Source organism: Lissotriton vulgaris, chromosome 1_1, assembly GCF_964263255.1.
Source record: "Lissotriton vulgaris chromosome 1_1, aLisVul1.2, whole genome shotgun sequence".
Classification (NCBI taxonomy): Eukaryota; Metazoa; Chordata; class Amphibia; order Caudata; family Salamandridae; genus Lissotriton; species Lissotriton vulgaris.
The window spans coordinates 986,619,518-986,639,016 of record NC_141685.1 but is presented as its reverse complement, the minus strand read 5'-3'; the positions used below and the strand labels follow the sequence as shown (position 1 = coordinate 986,639,016).

At 44.6% G+C, this 19,499-nt stretch overlaps 1 protein-coding gene across 2 annotated transcripts in view; it reads right to left on the bottom strand.

The window, feature by feature from the left end:
- RASAL3 (RAS protein activator like 3) overlaps nucleotides 1–19,299 on the bottom strand; it is a 245,284-nt gene extending 225,985 nt beyond the window's left edge. For both annotated transcript variants that reach the window (XM_086960667.1, XM_086960658.1), the window contains exon 1: nucleotides 18,717–19,299. In XM_086960667.1, the coding sequence (XP_086816793.1) occupies nucleotides 18,717–19,170 (454 nt within the window). In that variant the 5' untranslated portion in view covers nucleotides 19,171–19,299. The remainder of the gene's footprint in view (nucleotides 1–18,716) is intronic.
- Nucleotides 19,300–19,499: the final 200 nt, after the last annotated feature.

The window sequence follows — 19,499 nt, the reverse complement described above, 5'->3', positions numbered from 1 at the left end:
ATCTTGTCCTAACTGTTGCGGTGTAGTCTTCGGGTAGCGTAGCGTCCACCGCACCGCGGAAGAGGTCCATCAGGAATTCGATGTCTTGACTTTGATGAAGGGTATTACATAGCAAGCGGTCGACTGATCAAGTCGATGACATTTAGAGGTGCTGCACAACGTGCATAGCATGCTCCTAGTAAAAAAGATGGGCTCATTACTCAACATCGACAGGAATTTCCTACGTGCCTCTTGGACGGCCATGGTGATGTCCGGGTATAGGGACACCTCAACGCCGTCAAAGTGCACCTCACCGTGCTCCTTGGTGAGTTGATGTGCGGTGTCCCGGTCTCTGTAGTTAAGGAGCCTTGCAATGATGGGGTGAGAAGGGGCTCCAGGTACAGGGCGGGGGGCCAGGGACTGGTGCACTCTCTCTACAATGGAGACCGACGAGAAGGCCTCCCTGCCAAAGGTCGTTGTGAGCATGCGCTCCACATAGTCCTACATTTTGCCTGTGGCGGTTGACTCTGGTACACCTAGGATCCGCAGGTTATTTCGTCTTGAGCGAGATTCTAAATCTTCATTCTGTGCAGCTATGACCCTCAAGACTTTTTTCCATGTTAAATGTTTTGTCTGTGGTCGTGGTGGAGGTATCCTCCAGGTCAGAGATGCGGCGCTCCGTTTCTTTGATCCGCTCTTCGTGTTGCTCGTTCTTATGCGTGAGGGAGTCCATGCGAGCGTTCATCGCATCCATTTTAGATTCTATGGATGTCAGGCTAGATTGCATGATCAAGAGTTCTTTCAAAGCTTCCGTTGAGGTGGGTGGATCAGGGGCGGCAGGGCCAGATTGCTCTCCCTCCTCCTCCACCTGCATTCGAGCCGATTTGCGGGGCTCAAAAGTGAGTTTAGGCTGCTTGCCGTTCATTTTGCCCATGGCGTCCGCTGCCAGTCAGGGGGAGGCAGACCATGAGGCGCCCACTAGGTTGACGTTGAGCAGTGCCGGGGAGTGCGACAGTTATCGGGGCTTCGCAGGGTGTCGCAGGCAGGCGTGAGTGCCAGACGAGATACAATCACTGGTGACTTGCCGCAAAGTCCGAGTTGGCGTTGTACCGGATGATGTCGGTGGTGGGTCCTACTGGTGTTGTTAGGAGGGTGAGAGTGGTGTAGAGCGGTAGCTTGAGTGGGCTACTAGTAGGGCCTCCTTAGTCAAGCCACAAACATAGATGCGCAGGTCATGGGAGGAAGGCGGGATGTGTATAGGCGAGAGAGGGTCTCCAGAGTCAGTCAGTAGGGGCGGCCGCTGTCATATATGATCAGCAATGAGGAGTTGGCAGGTGAGCGAAGTTGAGTCGCAAGGACAGTCAGTCTTATCAGCAGGAGCAGTGCTGGCCCCAGCAGGGGGTGGCTCGCGACAGCCAGCGGGCGAGGGTCCTGCAGTCATGAGAAAGTGTGTAGGGCTCCGCAGGGTGAGAGGGCCAGAGAGGGCAGGCCGTCTCGGGAAAGAGGCACAGCAGGCGTGGTGGTCTATGGCCCTGAGGCCGAATGGAGAAGCCAGGCCACGTCTGCGTCTATGCGAGTGGGCCCAGACGTGTTAGTCAATGGCAGTAGAAGGCGCCGTGGGGCGTAGCCGAAGGGAGGATGCTCAAAGGGGTGGCGCACCTCGGATGAGTGGTGTGGGGTGCTGTGGCAAAGGGAGACAGCCGCGGCTGCAGGCAGACTCACCGAGGCACATACAGCAGGGGGAGGCTCTGCAGCAGGGCCGGAGGAGACAACGTTGGGCTAGGCGACGCCACTCGCCGTCGGGTCCGCCAATGCTGTAGCAGCAGGAAACACTACATTCCTGGTTCGTCAGCAGACGTTGCGGCGTTCGATGGCAGCCAGAACCGCAGGTTTGTTAGTGTGGACGGGGGCTTAAGCGGAGCGAGGGCCCCGATCGCGCCTGCCCGGATGATGCGGCACAGGAGCACTCAGCTGCCGGGGGGAGGGCCGCCAGGTGATACTCTCCAGAGAGGAGTGCGGGCTTCCAGGGCCCCCAGCAGCAAGAGAGACCCGCACCACAGGTCAAGAGGTCTCCGGAGCTCCTAGCCGCCCGGGCGGTGATGCAGTTAAAGGTGTAGCTTCAATCCAGGCCACAGTGACAGGTTCAGGGGGCCGCGACGGCCGCAGCAGCCATTTTGGATCCACAAGGCCTGAGAGGATGGAGGCAGATGTCGTGGTCAGCAGCGCTATGTTTGGCAATGATTTCGCATCTGTGAATGACAGCTGGCGTCCGCTACTCTATCAGCAGTTTTTGCAGCGTTGTAGGGCAAGAAATGAGGAGGTTTTCTGGCGGATTGTGCCCCGATCTGCAGTAGCCTCACATAAGTGCGGCCATCTTGCTTGGCGCCCTCTAGCGCCCCCCGACCCACATTTGTTATTCTTTGATGCTAGACAATGCTGCACCAAAGTTGCTTCACTGCCTTGCGTCAAATTGTGAGAAAAAAATTCACAAGATACAGTGCATACAGTGCATTTTTTCTCTCCCTGTGAGCTGGTGCACTTTTGCAGCTAGGCGTCAACACACACACCCTAGCATAGTAGAGCATGGGTGTGTGCTTTCTCTGAAGCATAGGTTTTTTACTGGAAGGAGTCCCTTACAGTACACAAACTGTGCTTGAATCATTTTTAACACGTTGTATGTGTGCTGCACAGTGCTGATAAAGCAAACACAATAAGATGATGAATGGATTTAACCCAGATCTCTGGACTGGGGAGAATGTGTGATTTATTCAGCATTCTTCCATCATTTGTTGCCGCCGCACATTTTGCCCTAAGTGGCAGGGTATGTCCAGACGTTGGTCCTTTGCTCGCTGTGCCACTGGATTCAAGCTAGCCTGGCTGATGAGGGGTGAAACCCCGAAACCGGTCCCAGGATGCTTGTTTCCGGTCCAGGGAGGACCTGGCTTGGCCGTTCGGACTGGACTGTTCCATAAGGAACAGGGTCAAGACTGATTTGCATATGGCTGGGTCCAAACTGGGGTGGCATGGTGAGCAAAAGAACAATGGATTTAATCCAGAACTCTTGACTTGGGAGAATGTGTGATTTATTCAGCATTCCAGCCATCATTTGTTGCCGCAGCACAATGCAGATAGTCATGACTCGAAAAGTCGCAAGATTTTGGTGCAAATTCCTGCCTACCAATGTTTGTAGATAGGGATTTGCATCAAAATCCATGTGTGGTTGCATGCGAACATACATTCACCACCACTGGAGCACCCCTTTGAAATAATGCAAATCTGAGCATAGAGCAATTTTACGTTACTTTTGGGATACTCTCTAGTGGAAACCAGGATTTGTGTTGGTTAGTAAATCCCACCTTAACACTTTGTGCTGGGTTTGCATTACAAAAGTGATACAAATACAGAGCAAAGTGTTCATAAACTTAGGCCTGGGTGTCAGCAAATATGTGGGCAATTAGGAGTGAATGTGAGTGAGCTAGTGAGAATGAATAAGAATGAGTGTAAGGGGGTGTAAGAAAGTTTGAGTGTGCTGATAATGAACTGTGACAAGCGTTCCAGGGGAAAAAAAATCACTGTCAAGGGTCATATGATGTCACTTCCTGTAATGTCATTGAGGTCACTGGGTATTCGAAAATACTTCCATTACCCCTAGCATTTTGGTGAATTGACGCTCATGATCGACCAGTTTGCGATCTGGAATAGGCTTTGTACATGTGGCCCTTTGTTTTCAACACTGATACATATGGCAGCCTACCACATGGTCGCACTGTTTGTATAATTTTGAGGTGAGCAAATCAACAGTGTTTAATAATTCAATGTATATTAAACATTTATAATACCAGACGTCCAGGACACTCATTGCTTTGGGGCCTGGAACAGTCTGAATTATCCCACTTGTAGGAGTGTGTTGTTAGTAGTTGTGTTGATACTGGCATTGGCAGTGTTGTTAGGGGCAATGGGTGGTGGAAGATGCAAATGGCATCCTGAGAAGTGTTTGGCACTAACATTTTCACAAATTAAGCCCAGGATAAAATCTAAATTGTCCTTGTATTTCAGCAGTAATTTCGCGCCCAGGTAGAGGCGTGGTATGGTGTGATGGAGAAAACACAATTGCTTTTCTTTTTGAGACAAAAAATTAGATATGTTTTTGTTTTATGCTGTTTTATTTGCTGCAAGTTGTGGTGATGAATTTCCCACATTCAGATCTGTAACCACTGCTGTGTCAGCACAGTGCGCTGGGAACAGGTCTGCAAGTGTCACAGCTGAAGGCTAACATTTGCCTGCCTCTCTTCCCATAGAGGATTGTTTTAGGTCATAGCTCAACCTATTTTACCTCAGCCCACCTCGTGTACAAATCAAACTTGAGCTGCTGGTTAAGCTTCAGCAAACATTTGACAGCTATGAGCCGTTGCTCTGAGAGACAGCTGAGTGTCGAAGACTGCTTGACATTTATAATTTGAAAATATTATTTTTCTCTTGCCAGCCTTCTCTTTTAACCCAGATCTAGGTGTAACATCCTGCCGTGTTTTGTGAACCATGTATCAATTGCTCTGACGCTGAGCAGACCTTGTCGCCCTGGCTTCTATGTAACTTCCTTTTTGCTTTAACCAAAAGGAGAGAGAGAGCGAGAGAGATCTCAACCAGACCAGATGGTCCCCTAGTGAAGTGTCATGTGGCTAAGACCAAAATCACAGGTGGGCCAGCGGAAACGCTAACCACTGGAAAATTACGTGACAGACAGCTAGCTCTACCACATCCTCTCACCAGAATTATAGAACAGGGCTGAGCACGGCATCGCTCGATGATTTATGCCACACCTGCATAAATGAGCTGCACAAGCACACTGTGGCTTGTGCATCTGAAAGAAGTGGAAGAAAGGACTGCAGGGTGATAGGATACGCAGGCAGCACAGAGTAGAGGATAACAAGGTTTACACATTACGAGAAAGGATTAGGATTACTGATTCCTAGTTTATATAAGAAATTAGTTAGTGATCACTGAGTCCCAGTTCAAAGAACTAGCTGGTTACAGATTAGCTATTCATAGCCCAGGGAATAAATCAGTAAGATGTTATTGATTGTTGACTCAGTGGCAAAAAAAAATCACATCAATGTTTCCAACATGGAGACAGAATCAGTTATAAACTACCGAGTCCCAGGTCAGAGAATAAATCAATTACATATTACTAATTATTGGATCAGAGAAAGAGTAATGCACAAAGTGTACAAGTTGCTGAAGTCATCTCAGATAAGGAATCAGCTCCATATTACAAATACCTGGTCTAGAGTAGTGATCGATTCCAAATTACCGAGTGCCGGCTCCAAGGAGGAGTCCTTTACTGATTTTTAGGTTGAAGCCTGCATTGCAGGGCATGGCCCTGCTGCAGGCAAAGATCTATTGTGAACAGGGGGATTTCAGTACTGCTTGAAGCCACGCCCCCTTTTTCCATTGGTAGGCCTCTCGAAACGGAGGCCTGCCATTGGAAAAAGCTCCTGTTTAGCAGATTTGTCTGCTCTGGACCCCACCTCTCGAGGACTCCATGACCTGCCTTACGGTAGCAAGCCAATATTTTCAGAAATATTGCCTTGGCAACCATGAGGCAGGTCAGGGAGTCCTGGAGGGGCGAGAATCAGTATCGTGCACCGCAAGTAACAATTATCACAGCATGAGACCCCACTTATCACAGCATGTCAACAGGCGCCCCAGGCTGCTGGAGCACTCAACTATAATTAATGTGCAGGGGCCCTCTCTGCATGCTGTGATAATTATCACTTTGGGGCCTCTTGCTGTGATAATTAGGGCGGCATGCTCTATTTGCAGCACTGAACATTTTCAAAGAAGGTGAAGCAGCGACATTCATTGGAGACACTCACCCTCACGCCCTCACCCCCCTCACTCGCCCTTACCCCCCTCACTCGCCCTCACCACCTCTCACCCCCTGACCCCTCACACACCTCCTCACCCTCACACCCCCTCACTCTCACACACCCTCTCACCCTCACACACCCTCTCGCCCTCACACACCCTCACCTTCACACACCCTCTCACCCTCTCACCCCCTCACCGTCACACCCCCTCACCCTCACACCCCCTCACCCTCACACCCCCTCACCCTCACACCCCCTCACCCTCACAACCCCTCACCCTCACACACTCTCACCCTCACACCCCTCACACACCCTCACTCACCCTCACACCCCTCACCCACTCACCCTCACACCCCCTCACCCTCACACCCCCTCACCCTCACACCCCCTCACACCCTCACACCCCCTCACTCTCACACACCCTCACCCTCACACCCCCTCTCACCCTCACACACCTCACTCACTCACACCCTCACCCTCACACCCCCTCACCCCCCTCACCCTCACACCCCCTCACCCTCACACACCATCACCCTCAAAAACCCTCACCCTCACTCACCCTCACTCACCCTCACACACACACTCACACACCCTCACATACCCTCACCCGCATAGCATAACAAAACATAGCATAGCATAACGAAACACAGCATAGCATAGCATAACAAACAAAAGCATAGGATAGCAAAAGCACAGCATAACAAAACAAAGCATAGGATAGGAAAACAAAACATAGCATAACAAAACAAAACATAGCATAGTAAAACACAACAAAGCTTAGCATAGCATAACAAAACATAGCACAACAAAACATAGCATAACAAAACATAGCATAACAAGACAAAGCATAACATAACAAAGCTAGCAAAACAAAACATAGCATAGTAAAACAAAACATAGCATAGTAAAACAAAACATAGCATAGCATAACATAACACAACAAAACAGCAGAACAAAACAGCATAACATAACAAAACATAGCATAACAACATAAAACAAAGCATAGCATAACAAAACATAGCATAACAAAACATAGCAAAACACAACAAAATATAGCGTAGCGTAAAACAAAACATAGCATAGCATAACATAACACAACAAAACAGCAGAACAAAGCAGCATAACATAACAAAACATAGCATAGCATAACATAACATAAAACAAAGCATAGCATAACAGAACATAGCATAACAAAACATAGCAAAACACAACAAAATATAGCATAGCATAACTAAACACAACAAAACATAGCATACAAAACACAGCATTGCAAAACATAGCATAGCGTAAGAAAACACAACAACACATAGCATAGCATAACCAAACACAACATAGCATAGCATAACAAAACAAAGCTTAGCATAACAAAACATAGTATAACAAAGCATAGCATAGCATAACAAAACATAGCATAACAAAGCATAGCATAGCAAAACAAAGCATAGCATAATAAAACACAACAAAACATAGCATAGCATAACAAATCATAGCAAAACACAGCAAAACATAGCATATCATAACAAAGCATAGGATAGCAAAACTAAACATAGCATAGCATAACATAACAAAACAAAGCATAGGATAGCAAAACAAAACATAGCATAGCATAACAAAACATAGCATAACAAAACACAACAACACATAGCAGAACAAAACATAGCATAGCATAACAAAACATAGCATAACAAAGCATAGCATAGCAAAACAAAGCATAGCATAATAAAACACAACAAAACATAGCATAGCATAACAAATCATAGCAAAACACAACAAAACATAGCATAGCATAACAAAGCATAGGATAGCAAAACTAAACATAGCATAGCATAACATAACAAAACAAAGCATAGGATAGCAAAACAAAACATAGCATAGCATAACAAAACATAGCATAACATAACAAAGCCTAGCATAACAAAACAACAAAACACAACAAACCATAGCATAGCATAACAACACACAACAAAACATAGCATACATAACAAAACATAGCATTGCAAAGCATAGCAAAACCTAGCATAGCATAACAAAACACAACAAAACATAGCATAGCATAACAAAATACAACATAGCATAACAAAACACAACATAGCATAGCCTAACAAAACAACGCTTGGCATACCATAACAAAGCATAGCATATTAAAGCATAGCATAACAAAGCATAGCATAACAAAGCATAGCATAAAAAAGCATAGCATAACAAAGCATAGCATAACACAGCATAGCATAACAAAACAGCATTGCAAAACAAAGCATAGCATAATAAAACAAAACATAGCATAGCATAACACAAAATAGCATAACAAAGTATAGCATATCAAAACACAACAAAGAATAGCATAGCATAACAAAACACAACAAACCATAGCATAGCATAACAAAACAAAGCATAGGATAGCAAAACTAAACGGAGCATAGCATAACAAAACAAAGCAAAGGATAGAAAAACAAACATAGCATAGCATAACAAAACATTGCATAACATGACAAAACATAGCATAACAAAACACAACACGTAGCATAACAAAACAGCAAAACACAACAAAACATAGCACAGCTTAACAAAACACAACAAAACATAGCACAGCAAAACAAAACATATAATAGCATAGCAAAACATAGCATATCAAACACAACAAAACATAGCATAGCATAGCATAACAAAACATAGCATAGCAAAACAAAGCATAGCATAATAAAACACAACATATAGCATAGCATAACAAAACATAGCATAGCATAACAAAGCATAGCATAGCAAAACATAGCATGGCAAAACATAGCATAGCATAACAAAGCATAGCATAACAAAACATAGCATAGCACAACAAAGCATAGCATAGCAAAACACAACAAAACATAGCATAGCATAACAAAGCATAGCATAGCATAGCAAAACACAACAAAGCATAGCATAGCATAACAAAACGAAGCATAGGATAGCAAAACATAGCATAGCATAATAAAACAAAGCATAACAAAACATTGCATAGCATAACAAAACATAGCATAGCAAAACAAAACACAACAACACATAGCATAACAAAACATAGCAAAACACAACAAAACATAGCATAGCATAACACATCATAGCAAAACACAACAAAGCATTGCACAGCATAAAAAAAAGCATAGGATAGCAAAAAAACATAGCATAGCATTACAAAACAAAGCATAGAATAGCAAAACAAAGCATAGAATAGCAAAAAACATTGCATAGCATAACAAAACATAGCATAACATAACAAAACATAGCATAGCATAACAAAACACAACACATAGCATAACAAAACATAGCAAAACACAACAAAACATAGCATAGCTTAACAAAACACAACAAAACATAGCATATCAAAACAAAACATATCATAGCCTAGCAAAACATAGCAAAGCATACCAAACACAACAAAACATAGCATAGCATAACAAAATATAGCATAGCAAAACAAAGCATAACACACACAACCACACACACACAACCACGCACACACAACCACAAACACAACCGCACACACAACTATCTATCTATTTATCTATCTATCTATCTATCTATCTATCTATCTATCTATCTATCTATCTATCTATCGCCCTCACATCTATCTATCTATCTATCTATCTATCTATCTATCTATCTATCTATCTATCTATCTATCTATCTATCTATCTATCTATCTATCTATCTATCTATCTATCTATCTATCTATCTATCTATCTCCCTCACTCTATCTGTCTATCTATCTATCGCCCTCACTCTATCTGTCTATCTATCGCCCTCACTCTATCTATCTATCTATCGCCCTCACTCTATCTGTCTATCTATCTATCGCCCTCACTCTATCTGCCTATCTATCTATCGCTCTCACTCTATCAGTCTATCTATCGCCCTCACTCTATCTATCTATCTATCGCCCTCACTCTATCTATCTAATCGCCCTCACTCTATCTATCTGTCTATCTATCTATCTATCTATCTATCTATCTATCTATCTATCTATCTATCTATCTATCTATCTATCTATCTATCGCCCTCACTCTATCTATCTATCGCCCTCACTCTATCTATCTATCGCCCTCACTCTATCTTGCTATTGCCCTCACTCTATCTATTGCCCTCACTATCCATCTATCGCCCTCACTCTATCTATCTATCTATCTATCTATCTATCTATCTATCTATCTATCTATCTATCTATCTATCTATCTATCTATCTATCACCTTCACTCTATCCATCGCCCTCACTCTATCCATCGCCCTCACTCTATCCATCGCCCTCACTCTTTCTATCGCCCTCACTATTTCTATCGCCCTCACTCTTTCTATCGTCCTCACTCTATCTATCTCCCTCACTCTATCTATCTATCTATCTATCTATCTATCTATCTATCTATCTATCTATCTATCTATCTATCTATCTATCTATCTATCTGCCTCACTCTATCTATCAATCTATCTATCTTTTGCCCTCACTCTATCTATCTATCGCCCCCACTCTATCTATCGCCCTCACTCTATCTTGCTATCGCCCTCACTCTATCTATTGCCCTCACTATCTATCACCCTCACTCTATCTATCTATCTATTGCCCTCACTATCTATCGCCCTCACTCTATCTATCTATCGCCCTCACTCGGTCTATCTATCATTCTATCTATATATTAATCTAGATACTGATCGCCATCACTCTATCGATCTGTCTAGCTATCTATCGCCCTCACTCTATCTATCGCCCTCCCTCTATCTATCTATCTATCTATCTATCTATCTATCTATCTATCTATCTATCTATCTATCTATCTATCTATCATTCTATCTATCTATTTATCTAGATACTGATCGTCATCACTCTATCGATCTGTCTAGCTATCTATCGTCCTCCCTCTATCTATCGCCCTCCCTCTATCTATCTATCGCCCTCACTCTATCTATCTATCGCCCTCACTCTATCTATATATCTATCTATCTATTGCCCTCACTCTATCTATCGCTCTCACTCTATCTATCTATCCCACTCACTCTATCTATCGCATCACCACAGCATCACTCATCACCACCACAGCATCACTAAGGGGCACAACAACATCACTATGCGCTACCACAGGATCATTGAATGCCACAGCATCACTAGTCGCCACCACAACATCACTCAGCGCCACCACAGCATCAATCTGTGCAACCATTCAACAACAACTGGGTCAAATATGTTCTCTCAATGTTTCAAGCTTTATTACAAATGTCACAAAAAGAGGTTAGTATTTCACTTCTGTTCTTGGATTTTCGTCAAAATAAAATACACTGAACATATTCTTCACAAAAGTTATTTACAAAAGTTTAAGCTATTGCCATTATAAATTACAATAACTTTTATTTAAGTATTAATTATTAAAAAAATGATAAGCCATTGTTATTTGTAATATCAATACATCCAAGTCACGTGAATACAACACATATTGCATTACAAATGCTATAGGTGTCACAAGTTATAACTATTGGCACTGTAAATGACAAAGCTATTATTTTTGCTATTTTCAAAACCAACACATAAATAAAAAATGTGTCATTTACAATACCAATAGCTCAAACTTTCCTAATGCGAGACCTTATGCATTGCAAATGCTTGTTTTTATTACTTCTGCAAAAAAGGAATTGGCCGCATATCACTGCTACCAGCTCAAGGCAGGGATCAGTTACACTGAACTGATTTCTGGCTCAGGGAAGGGATTGGTTCCAGATTACTAATTTCAGTTTATTTAAGGGACCATGTACTGACATTACTTGTGGTACCCCACACTCTCAAACCAAACAGAAAGTGACATCTTGTGACATCAATGGTGATATTTCTTCAGCCTCAGACTTTACGTGCGGTACAGCGCTCTATACACATTTTGAGATGAATTCTCTTCTTTCATTTATCACATTGCTGATAACTGATTTGCCCAGAATCAGAGACTATTGAGCGATGCTGATACTGGATCCTGGTTTTTCAGTTCCAAAGTCGACAGCTATGGCCATAACACTGCATTCTCTCTCCACCCTTTCTCTCTCTGTCCCTGCCCTCCTCTATAATCTTTTGCAGTCCTTGTTCTCCCTTACAACCTCTTGAGTATGCTCTCCTCCAGCACCCTCTCATGTAGACCCTGCCCTCATGTATCCCTCTCCTCAAACATTCCTGTTCTGTTTACTCTCTCTATCCTCAGCAGCAGCTGCTTTCCTATACTCCACCAGTCTCTTCCCTGTAGCTAGGGCCACTGTAATTATGTGATTGTGCAGCTGCGGCGTTTTTTGCATAATTATTGATTTTCTGCATTTGCCACATAATCTATCATCTGCTGCATAATCTGCAGATTTTAACAAAAAAAAGTCCTTCTAGCTCAACATTCCCAAATTTTCTAAAAACTCAGCGACACATGTTGCTGCACAGCTGAAGGTCGTTTGCAATGGTTGACTGGTCTCCTTTCTGTTGATTATTGCTAAATGTGGGTGTTAAACTCCTACTAATGAGGTACAACCAATTCCCAGACAGTGTTAACAAGTGTAATAACAAAGTAATGAAGTAAAATGTGCTGCATCATGCGGCATAATTTGCCCTTTCTTGCTGCATAATTTAGTCAACCCTGTCGCACAATTTGCCCCAACACTGCTGCATTATCACAGTGCCCTGCCTACAGCCCCTTGCAGACGTTCTCTCTCTCTCTTCTGAATCCTCAGGAGTCCCTTCTTTAGTTTACCACTTCTGTCTTCTCTGCAGTTCCTGCCCACCCTTACCAATTCTCTCCTCAAATGCCCCTACTTTCTCTTACCACCACCTCTCCTCAACAATCCACTTCCTGCCTTAACCTCTCTCCCTCCTCATCTGTTCCTGTTTTTCTTGCCCATTCTACTCTCAGCAGCCCCTGCTCTCATTTTCGGTCTTACTCTTTCCTCAGCAGTAGCTGCTCTCCAGTAACCCTATCCTCCTTCCTTTAAGATTGTAGACTCCCTCTGCTCCCTACAGGTCCCGGATCCAGTTGTGGGCTCGCAGGAGCTCTGCAACAACATATCAGAGTTCTTCCATAAAAAAATTGAGGACATCTATCTTGCGCTGGAAACTCAGAGAAAGTCCCTAGCCGACTCCTCACTCCAAACCCTGAACAAATTACAAGCCTGGACTAGAGACCACCCGGATAGTCTAACGGTCTTTCCACCACTCACCCGAGAAGAACTTGAGCTTCTACTCGATAGGATCAAATCCTCATCACCACTAGATCCTTGCCCTTTGAGGATATTGAAGGAATGCAGAGCGATACTGCTCCCGCCACTCCTGGAAGTTATGAATGGTGCTATAACCCAAGGTACCTTCCCCCTAATATGGAAAAAGGCGATAGTGAAGCCTCTACTCAAGAAGCCCACGTTAGACCCGGAACAGCTGAAAATTTTCAGACCTATCTCACTGTTACCCGCTCCTGCTAAGATTCTTGAGACAAACCTCAACGGCCATCTTACCGCCTTCCTGGACTCATCTGGGTATCTTGACAGCTCCCGGCATGGGTTCCGAAAGGCTCATAGTACTGAGACAGCTCTGACTATGGTGGCAAATAACATCCGTAGGAAGGTGGACGCTGGCCAAACTACTGTGTTGGTGCTACTGGACCTCACAGCGGCGTTTGACACCCTGTCTCCCTCAACGCTTAGATCTCGGTTGAGGGAGGCAGGGATCTCCGGCATGGCTCTGAACCTCCTGCACTCCTTTTTACAGCACAGGGAGCAAAGAGTCAAGCTTGGTTAGTTCCTTTCCCCTGCTATGTCCTTGCAGTGTGGGGTGCCACAAGGGTCGGCTCTCAGTCCGACCCTATTTAACATTTATGTCGCCCCCCTTGCAAGGCTAGTAAAATCTCAGGGGATGGAACTGGTGTCATACGCCGATGACACCCAGATTATGGTGTCACTGGCCCACTCAGTTTCATCATCTGCCACCAACTTCAGGATCTGTATGCAGACAGTCTCTGACTGGATGCTTCAGAATTCCCTGAAGTTGAATGGCGACAAAACTGAGATCCTGGTCTTTGGCAAGGACCAGGATATTTGGTCGGATGAGTGGTGGCCGGCCTCACTGGGAACCTGTCCATCTCCCTCCCAGTCGGCAAGAAATCTTGGGGTAATCTTTGACACCTCCTTATCCATGACTCTGCAGGTCAACCGTACGGTGGCCACCTGCTGGCGAGTGTTAAAGATTCTCAGGAGGATTCTTCACTATCTCTCTCCCTCAGCACGTAAACAGGTGGCAGTAGTATTGATAGGTTCAAGGTTGGACTACTGTAATGCGCTTTATGTAGACTCCAACAAGGGGCTCATTCAGCGATTACAGGTAGTTCAAAATGCGGCTGCTCGTTTTGTCTTAGCACTTCCCAAAGCTTCATCTGCTACGATGGCCAGAAAGAGCCTTCATTGGCTGCCCATTCATCTCAGGATCTCGTTTAAGATCCTCTGTCTTGTCTATCGAGCTTTGGCAGAGGGTTCTTCTGACCCCCTTGGTGCCCTGCTGACCCGCTACCAGCCTGGTAGATCTTTAAGATCTTCTGAGATGAATTTGTTGGTTGTCCCACGTGCCAAAAGGGTTCGCTGGGGAAACAGAGCTTTTTCCATTGCTGCTCCCAAACTATGGAACTTGTTACCTCTTGAGATTAAGATGCAACCCTCTCTGTCTTCCTTTAAAAAGGCGCTCAAGACCTGGTGTTTTGTCAGGGCATATCCGTAATTAGGATTAGTCTCTGTTATCTGGTATTATTTGGTCAGGCGCCTTGACGCCCACCTGGGCTTAGTTGCGCGTTAAAAATCGTTTTTCATTTCATTTTCATTTCATTTCATTTCCTTCCCCTCCCATCTCTTCTCAGCAGTCTGTGGCACCCTCTACACTATTTCTTGGCACCTCCTGTCCTTCTTTACTCTTGCTCTCTATTCAGCATTCTCTGCCTTCGTTTACTCTCTCTTTATTTTTTCCTCAACACAACCTCTCCCCTTTACTCTCTCCTCTCCCCAGCAGTCGTTTACTACATCTTCTCTCCTCTGCAGCCCCTACACTCCTTCACTTCTGTGCCCTCTCCTCAGCATGCAATTTTTTACCCCCTACCAGGGTCGGATTGTTAAAGCGGAAACTCGGGCAATGGCCAATATCTGAGTTGCAGCCGTGGGCTGCTTTTTTAGCCAGCGTGGTGGCCGAGTTGGGCTCTGCGCTGTTCAGATGGCGCCAGCGGCCTAGTGGAGGTCTGATCGGCCTTTCTGGGGCAGATGATCCTCTATTACCTCCCTTTTACCAATGAGGCAGAAGTGTAATTCCCGGGCTCTCGCTGGGCTGGCCCAATAACGTATACAGATTGAGCATGGGCAGGGGGCCTGAGCAGAAGTGGCCTCACTTATACAAGGTGTGGTTCACCATTGTGAACTAATCGTGCACAATGAGTCCTGGCAATTGAAGCATTTTGTTTTATCTCAGTGAAGTTAAAAAACTATCAGGCATATGCATCAAAGTAAATACCGGGAGCAAAGGGGCAGATTCTTACAGGCACATGCATCAAAGGTTTTTGCGATCGCAAACGGTGCGGATCGCAAAAATCGGCCGCTTGCGATCGCAAAATCTGCGTTTGGAATGCATGAAGGGTGAAGGCCCTCGCAATTTGAGAATTCGCAAATATTTGTGATTTCTCAAATTGCGATTGCATTTAAGGAATCGCATTTTGCGATTCCTTAAATGCAATGCACGAAACCTTAAAAATTGAGATTTCGCAATTAGAGGGAGCAAATTACCATGAGGTTGAACCTCATGGTAATTTGCGAAAACTTTGAAAAATGCACTTTCGTGCATTTTTCAAAGTTTCATGTTGTGCACAACATATGTGCACAGATTGATTTCAGGGGTGCAACAGGGTGTCCTTTGGACACCCCTGCACCCTTGAAACCGCATTTTCAATTTGCGATTCGCTAATTGCTAATCGCAAATTGAGAATGTCTTCCAGAGCCCCATAGGAATGAATGGGGAGGTATTCCTTAATTGCGATTCGCAATTTGCGAGTCGCAATTAAGGAATTTTAAGAAATCGAAAATTTTTCTGCGATTTCTTCATACATAGGCTTTTGCGATTTCTTAATTGCGATTCCTTAAAAATCGCAATTAAGAAATCGCAAAAGCCAACAATAATGCATGTGCCTGTTAGAATCTGCCCCTTTGCTCCCGGTATTTTTGCATTTGGGATGCATCATCCCAAATCCAAAAATCACAATTTAAGGAATCTCTAAATTGAGATTCCTTAAATTGCGATTGCATTTAAGGAATCCCAAATTGAAATTCCTTAAATGCAATGCATGAAAGTCAAAAAAATAGCGAATTCGCTAATAGGAGTAGCAAATTACCATGAAGTTGAACTTCATGGTAATTTGCTAACAGGCAGATGCATCAAAGAAAATACCGGGAGCAAACGGGTAGATTCTCAGAATCTGCCCGTTTGCTCCCGGTATTTTTGCATTTGGGATGCATCATCCCAAATGCAGAAATCGCAATTTAAGGAATCTCTAAATAGAGATTCCTTAAATTGCTCTTGCATTTAAGGAATCCCAAAATGAGATTCCTTAAATGCAATGCATGAAACCCAAAAAAATAGCGATTTCGCTAATAGGGGGAGAAAATTACCATGAAGTTGAACATCGTGGTAATTTGCTAAAACTTTGAAAAAAGCACTTTTGTGCATTTTTCAAAGTTACATGTTGCGCGCACACATGCCCTTAGGGCATGTGTTTGTGTAACATTTGTGCACAGGTCCATTTCAGGGGTGCAACAGGGCGTCCTTTGGACACCCTGGCACCCTTGAAATAGCGGAACATTAGCGATTCGGTAATAGCTAATCGCTAATAAGGAATGGCTTCCCCATTCATTCCTATGGGCCTTTGCTAATAAGGAATGGCTTTCCCATTCATTCCTATGGGCCTTTAGGCCCATAGGAATGAATGGGGAAGCCATTCCTTACTAGCGATTAGCTATTACCGAATCGCTAATAAGGAATCTTAAGGAATCGCTAATAACATTGCGATTCCTACATGCATCCCGTTTTGCGAGTCTTTAATAGCGATTCCTTAAAATTCGCTATTAAGGACTCGCAAAACATTACTTTGATGCATCTGCCAGTAAAACTTCTAAAAAAGCACTTTCGTGCATTTTTCAAAGTTCCATGTTGCTTACACACATGCCCTTAGGGCATGTGTGTGTGCAACATATGTGCAGAGATCAATTTCAGGGGTGCAACAGGGTGTCAGGGGTGAAATTGCATGAGCAATTTGGGAGTACCTAATGGTATTCGCAAATTGCTCATGCAATCTCCAATACATTCCAAAGGGCCTGTAGGCCTATAGGAATGAATGGGACAGTCCCCCACATGCATCAAGCATTTTTGAAGTCGCAAACGGTGCGATTCCTTAAAATCGTCCGTTTGCGATTCCAAAAATGCTTTTTCAGATGCATCATTTTTTTGTGATGACAATCGCTAATTTAGCGACTTTCCAGAATACGATTGCATTTAAGGAATCGCAAATTTGCGATTCCTTAAATGCAATGCATCATTCTGAAACTAATTGCGAATACAAAGTTTGGAAGTGCAAATTACCACAAGGTTGAACCTCGTGGTAAATTGCCAAAAATGTTTAAAATGTTCTAATTTACATTTTAAACAATGTCATGTTACAGACACACATGTCCTTAGGACATGTGTGTGTGAAACATCCATTTAAAAATACATTTCAGGGGTGCAGAGGGGGGTCCTTTGGACCCCCCCCTGCACCCATGGAATGCATCAACATTTGCGAATTCAAAATTGCGAATTCGCAATCTCCATTGATTCCTATGGACCTTTTGGCCCATAGGAATCAATGGGAATAGCGAATTCGCAATTTTGAATTCGCATAATATTTGCGATTCGGTAAAAATTGCGATTTTTACCGAATCGAAAATATTTAGCATTTTCTATGATGCATCCCGTTTTGCGAATCCATATTTGCGATTCGGTAAAAATCGCAAATTTGGAAACGCAAAACGGGAGTTTGATGCATGTGGGGGAGTATTCCTTAAATGCGACTAGCAACTTGCGAGTAGCAATTAAGGAATGTTTAGGAATCGCTATTTTAATAGCGATTCCTACATGCATAGGCTTTTGCTATTCCTAAATAGCGATTCCTTAAAAATCGTTATTTAGGATTAGCAAAAGGCTACGTTGATGCATCTGCAGTATGCCTCTTTTTCTAATAACACTGAAGCAGTGGTTTGCAAAAAGGCGCAATCCGGAAACGTGGGATACTTTTTCTTTAGGGTGCCCGGGCCTATATTTTTACTCATCTATTTCTGACCACCTTCGCCTATTGTCTCCAGGAAAGACATACTATTCTTATGTAACGTACTCTAGCATTCCATACGCATCTTTCCTCGACTTTCTTAGCAGTCCAGCCCTGCGCTCATTTACCTTCCTCACTCTCCTCAGCAGCACTTGTTCTCCGTAACCTCAGCAGTCGCCGCTTTCCTTTATCATTCTTTAAAAGAGCCGCCCTCCTTCCCCTACCTCTTCTGACCAGTCCCTGCCTTCCCATGCCCCCCTCTACATTTCCTCAAAACACCCTGATCGCCTTCACCCCCATCTCAGATGTCCCTGTCCTCATTACCCCCTGCCCCCGTTTCTTAGGCCGTTCTACCTCCCCTCTCTCGTCTGAGGCCCATTCCTCCTTTAATGGACCATCCTCATTTGTCCCTGGCTCTTTTTAACCTCAACCCCTCCACTTTAGCAGTCCCGGCCCTCATTCACCCCCTCTCATACAGGAAGCTCCATCTCCCTTCACGAGTTCGGGGGTGTCCCCAATGTACCTTCAGCCGCCGTCGGATGCTCGGGGCCCTGGTTGGCCGCGTTCTTCTTCAGGAGTCGCTGGGAAACGGACCGGAAGTAACTTCTCAGCCGGTCGCCTCTTCCGCTAGTATCCTGGTCCGTCTCCTTGACTCTGACAGGGTTGGAGACAGCCCTGCGGAAGACGGATCTTTTGGCGACGGCGGAGGCTTCCAGCTGCGTGGTGCCCGCAGGAGTGGATGCGCTCTCCTCAGCCTCTTTGGCGTTGGTGCTGGGGTGACTTTTCGACCGCTTCCAGCTCTGGAGCTTGCCCCACTTTCTGCTGCCTTGAGTTGAGGCCCCTGTGGGGCTCTGCGTCGCCTTGTGACCCTCGGCCGTCGTCTGCCACTTGTAGGCGTTCAGGAGGGCATTGTTCTCGTGTTTGGCCTGAGCCTGGCAGGCCCCGTCCGCCTCCTCTGGCTGGATCTGCTCTTCCATGGTGGGCAGTAACGGACGAGAGCTGCTGCGCCACAAGATGGGGGCCACCGACTTGTTGTTCGAAAGGAAACCAGTGCCCTTTGAGTTCCGTGGTTTGTATTTCTCGCGTTCTTCTACCTGTTTTTTTTTCTCAAAGGAGGAAGCAGGGGGAGGTTTCCTCACTTCCTGAGACGGCTCTTCTTTTTCACATATTATTTGGTATTGTTTTGGGTTGGGTGCAGATGAACCCTCGCAACTCCAATCTGCTCAAACATTCAGAAGGGTTGGCTCATCTCACACTGCTCCGTACAGGACTCCCAAAGAACCACTCTGCTGTACCACAGTGTGTG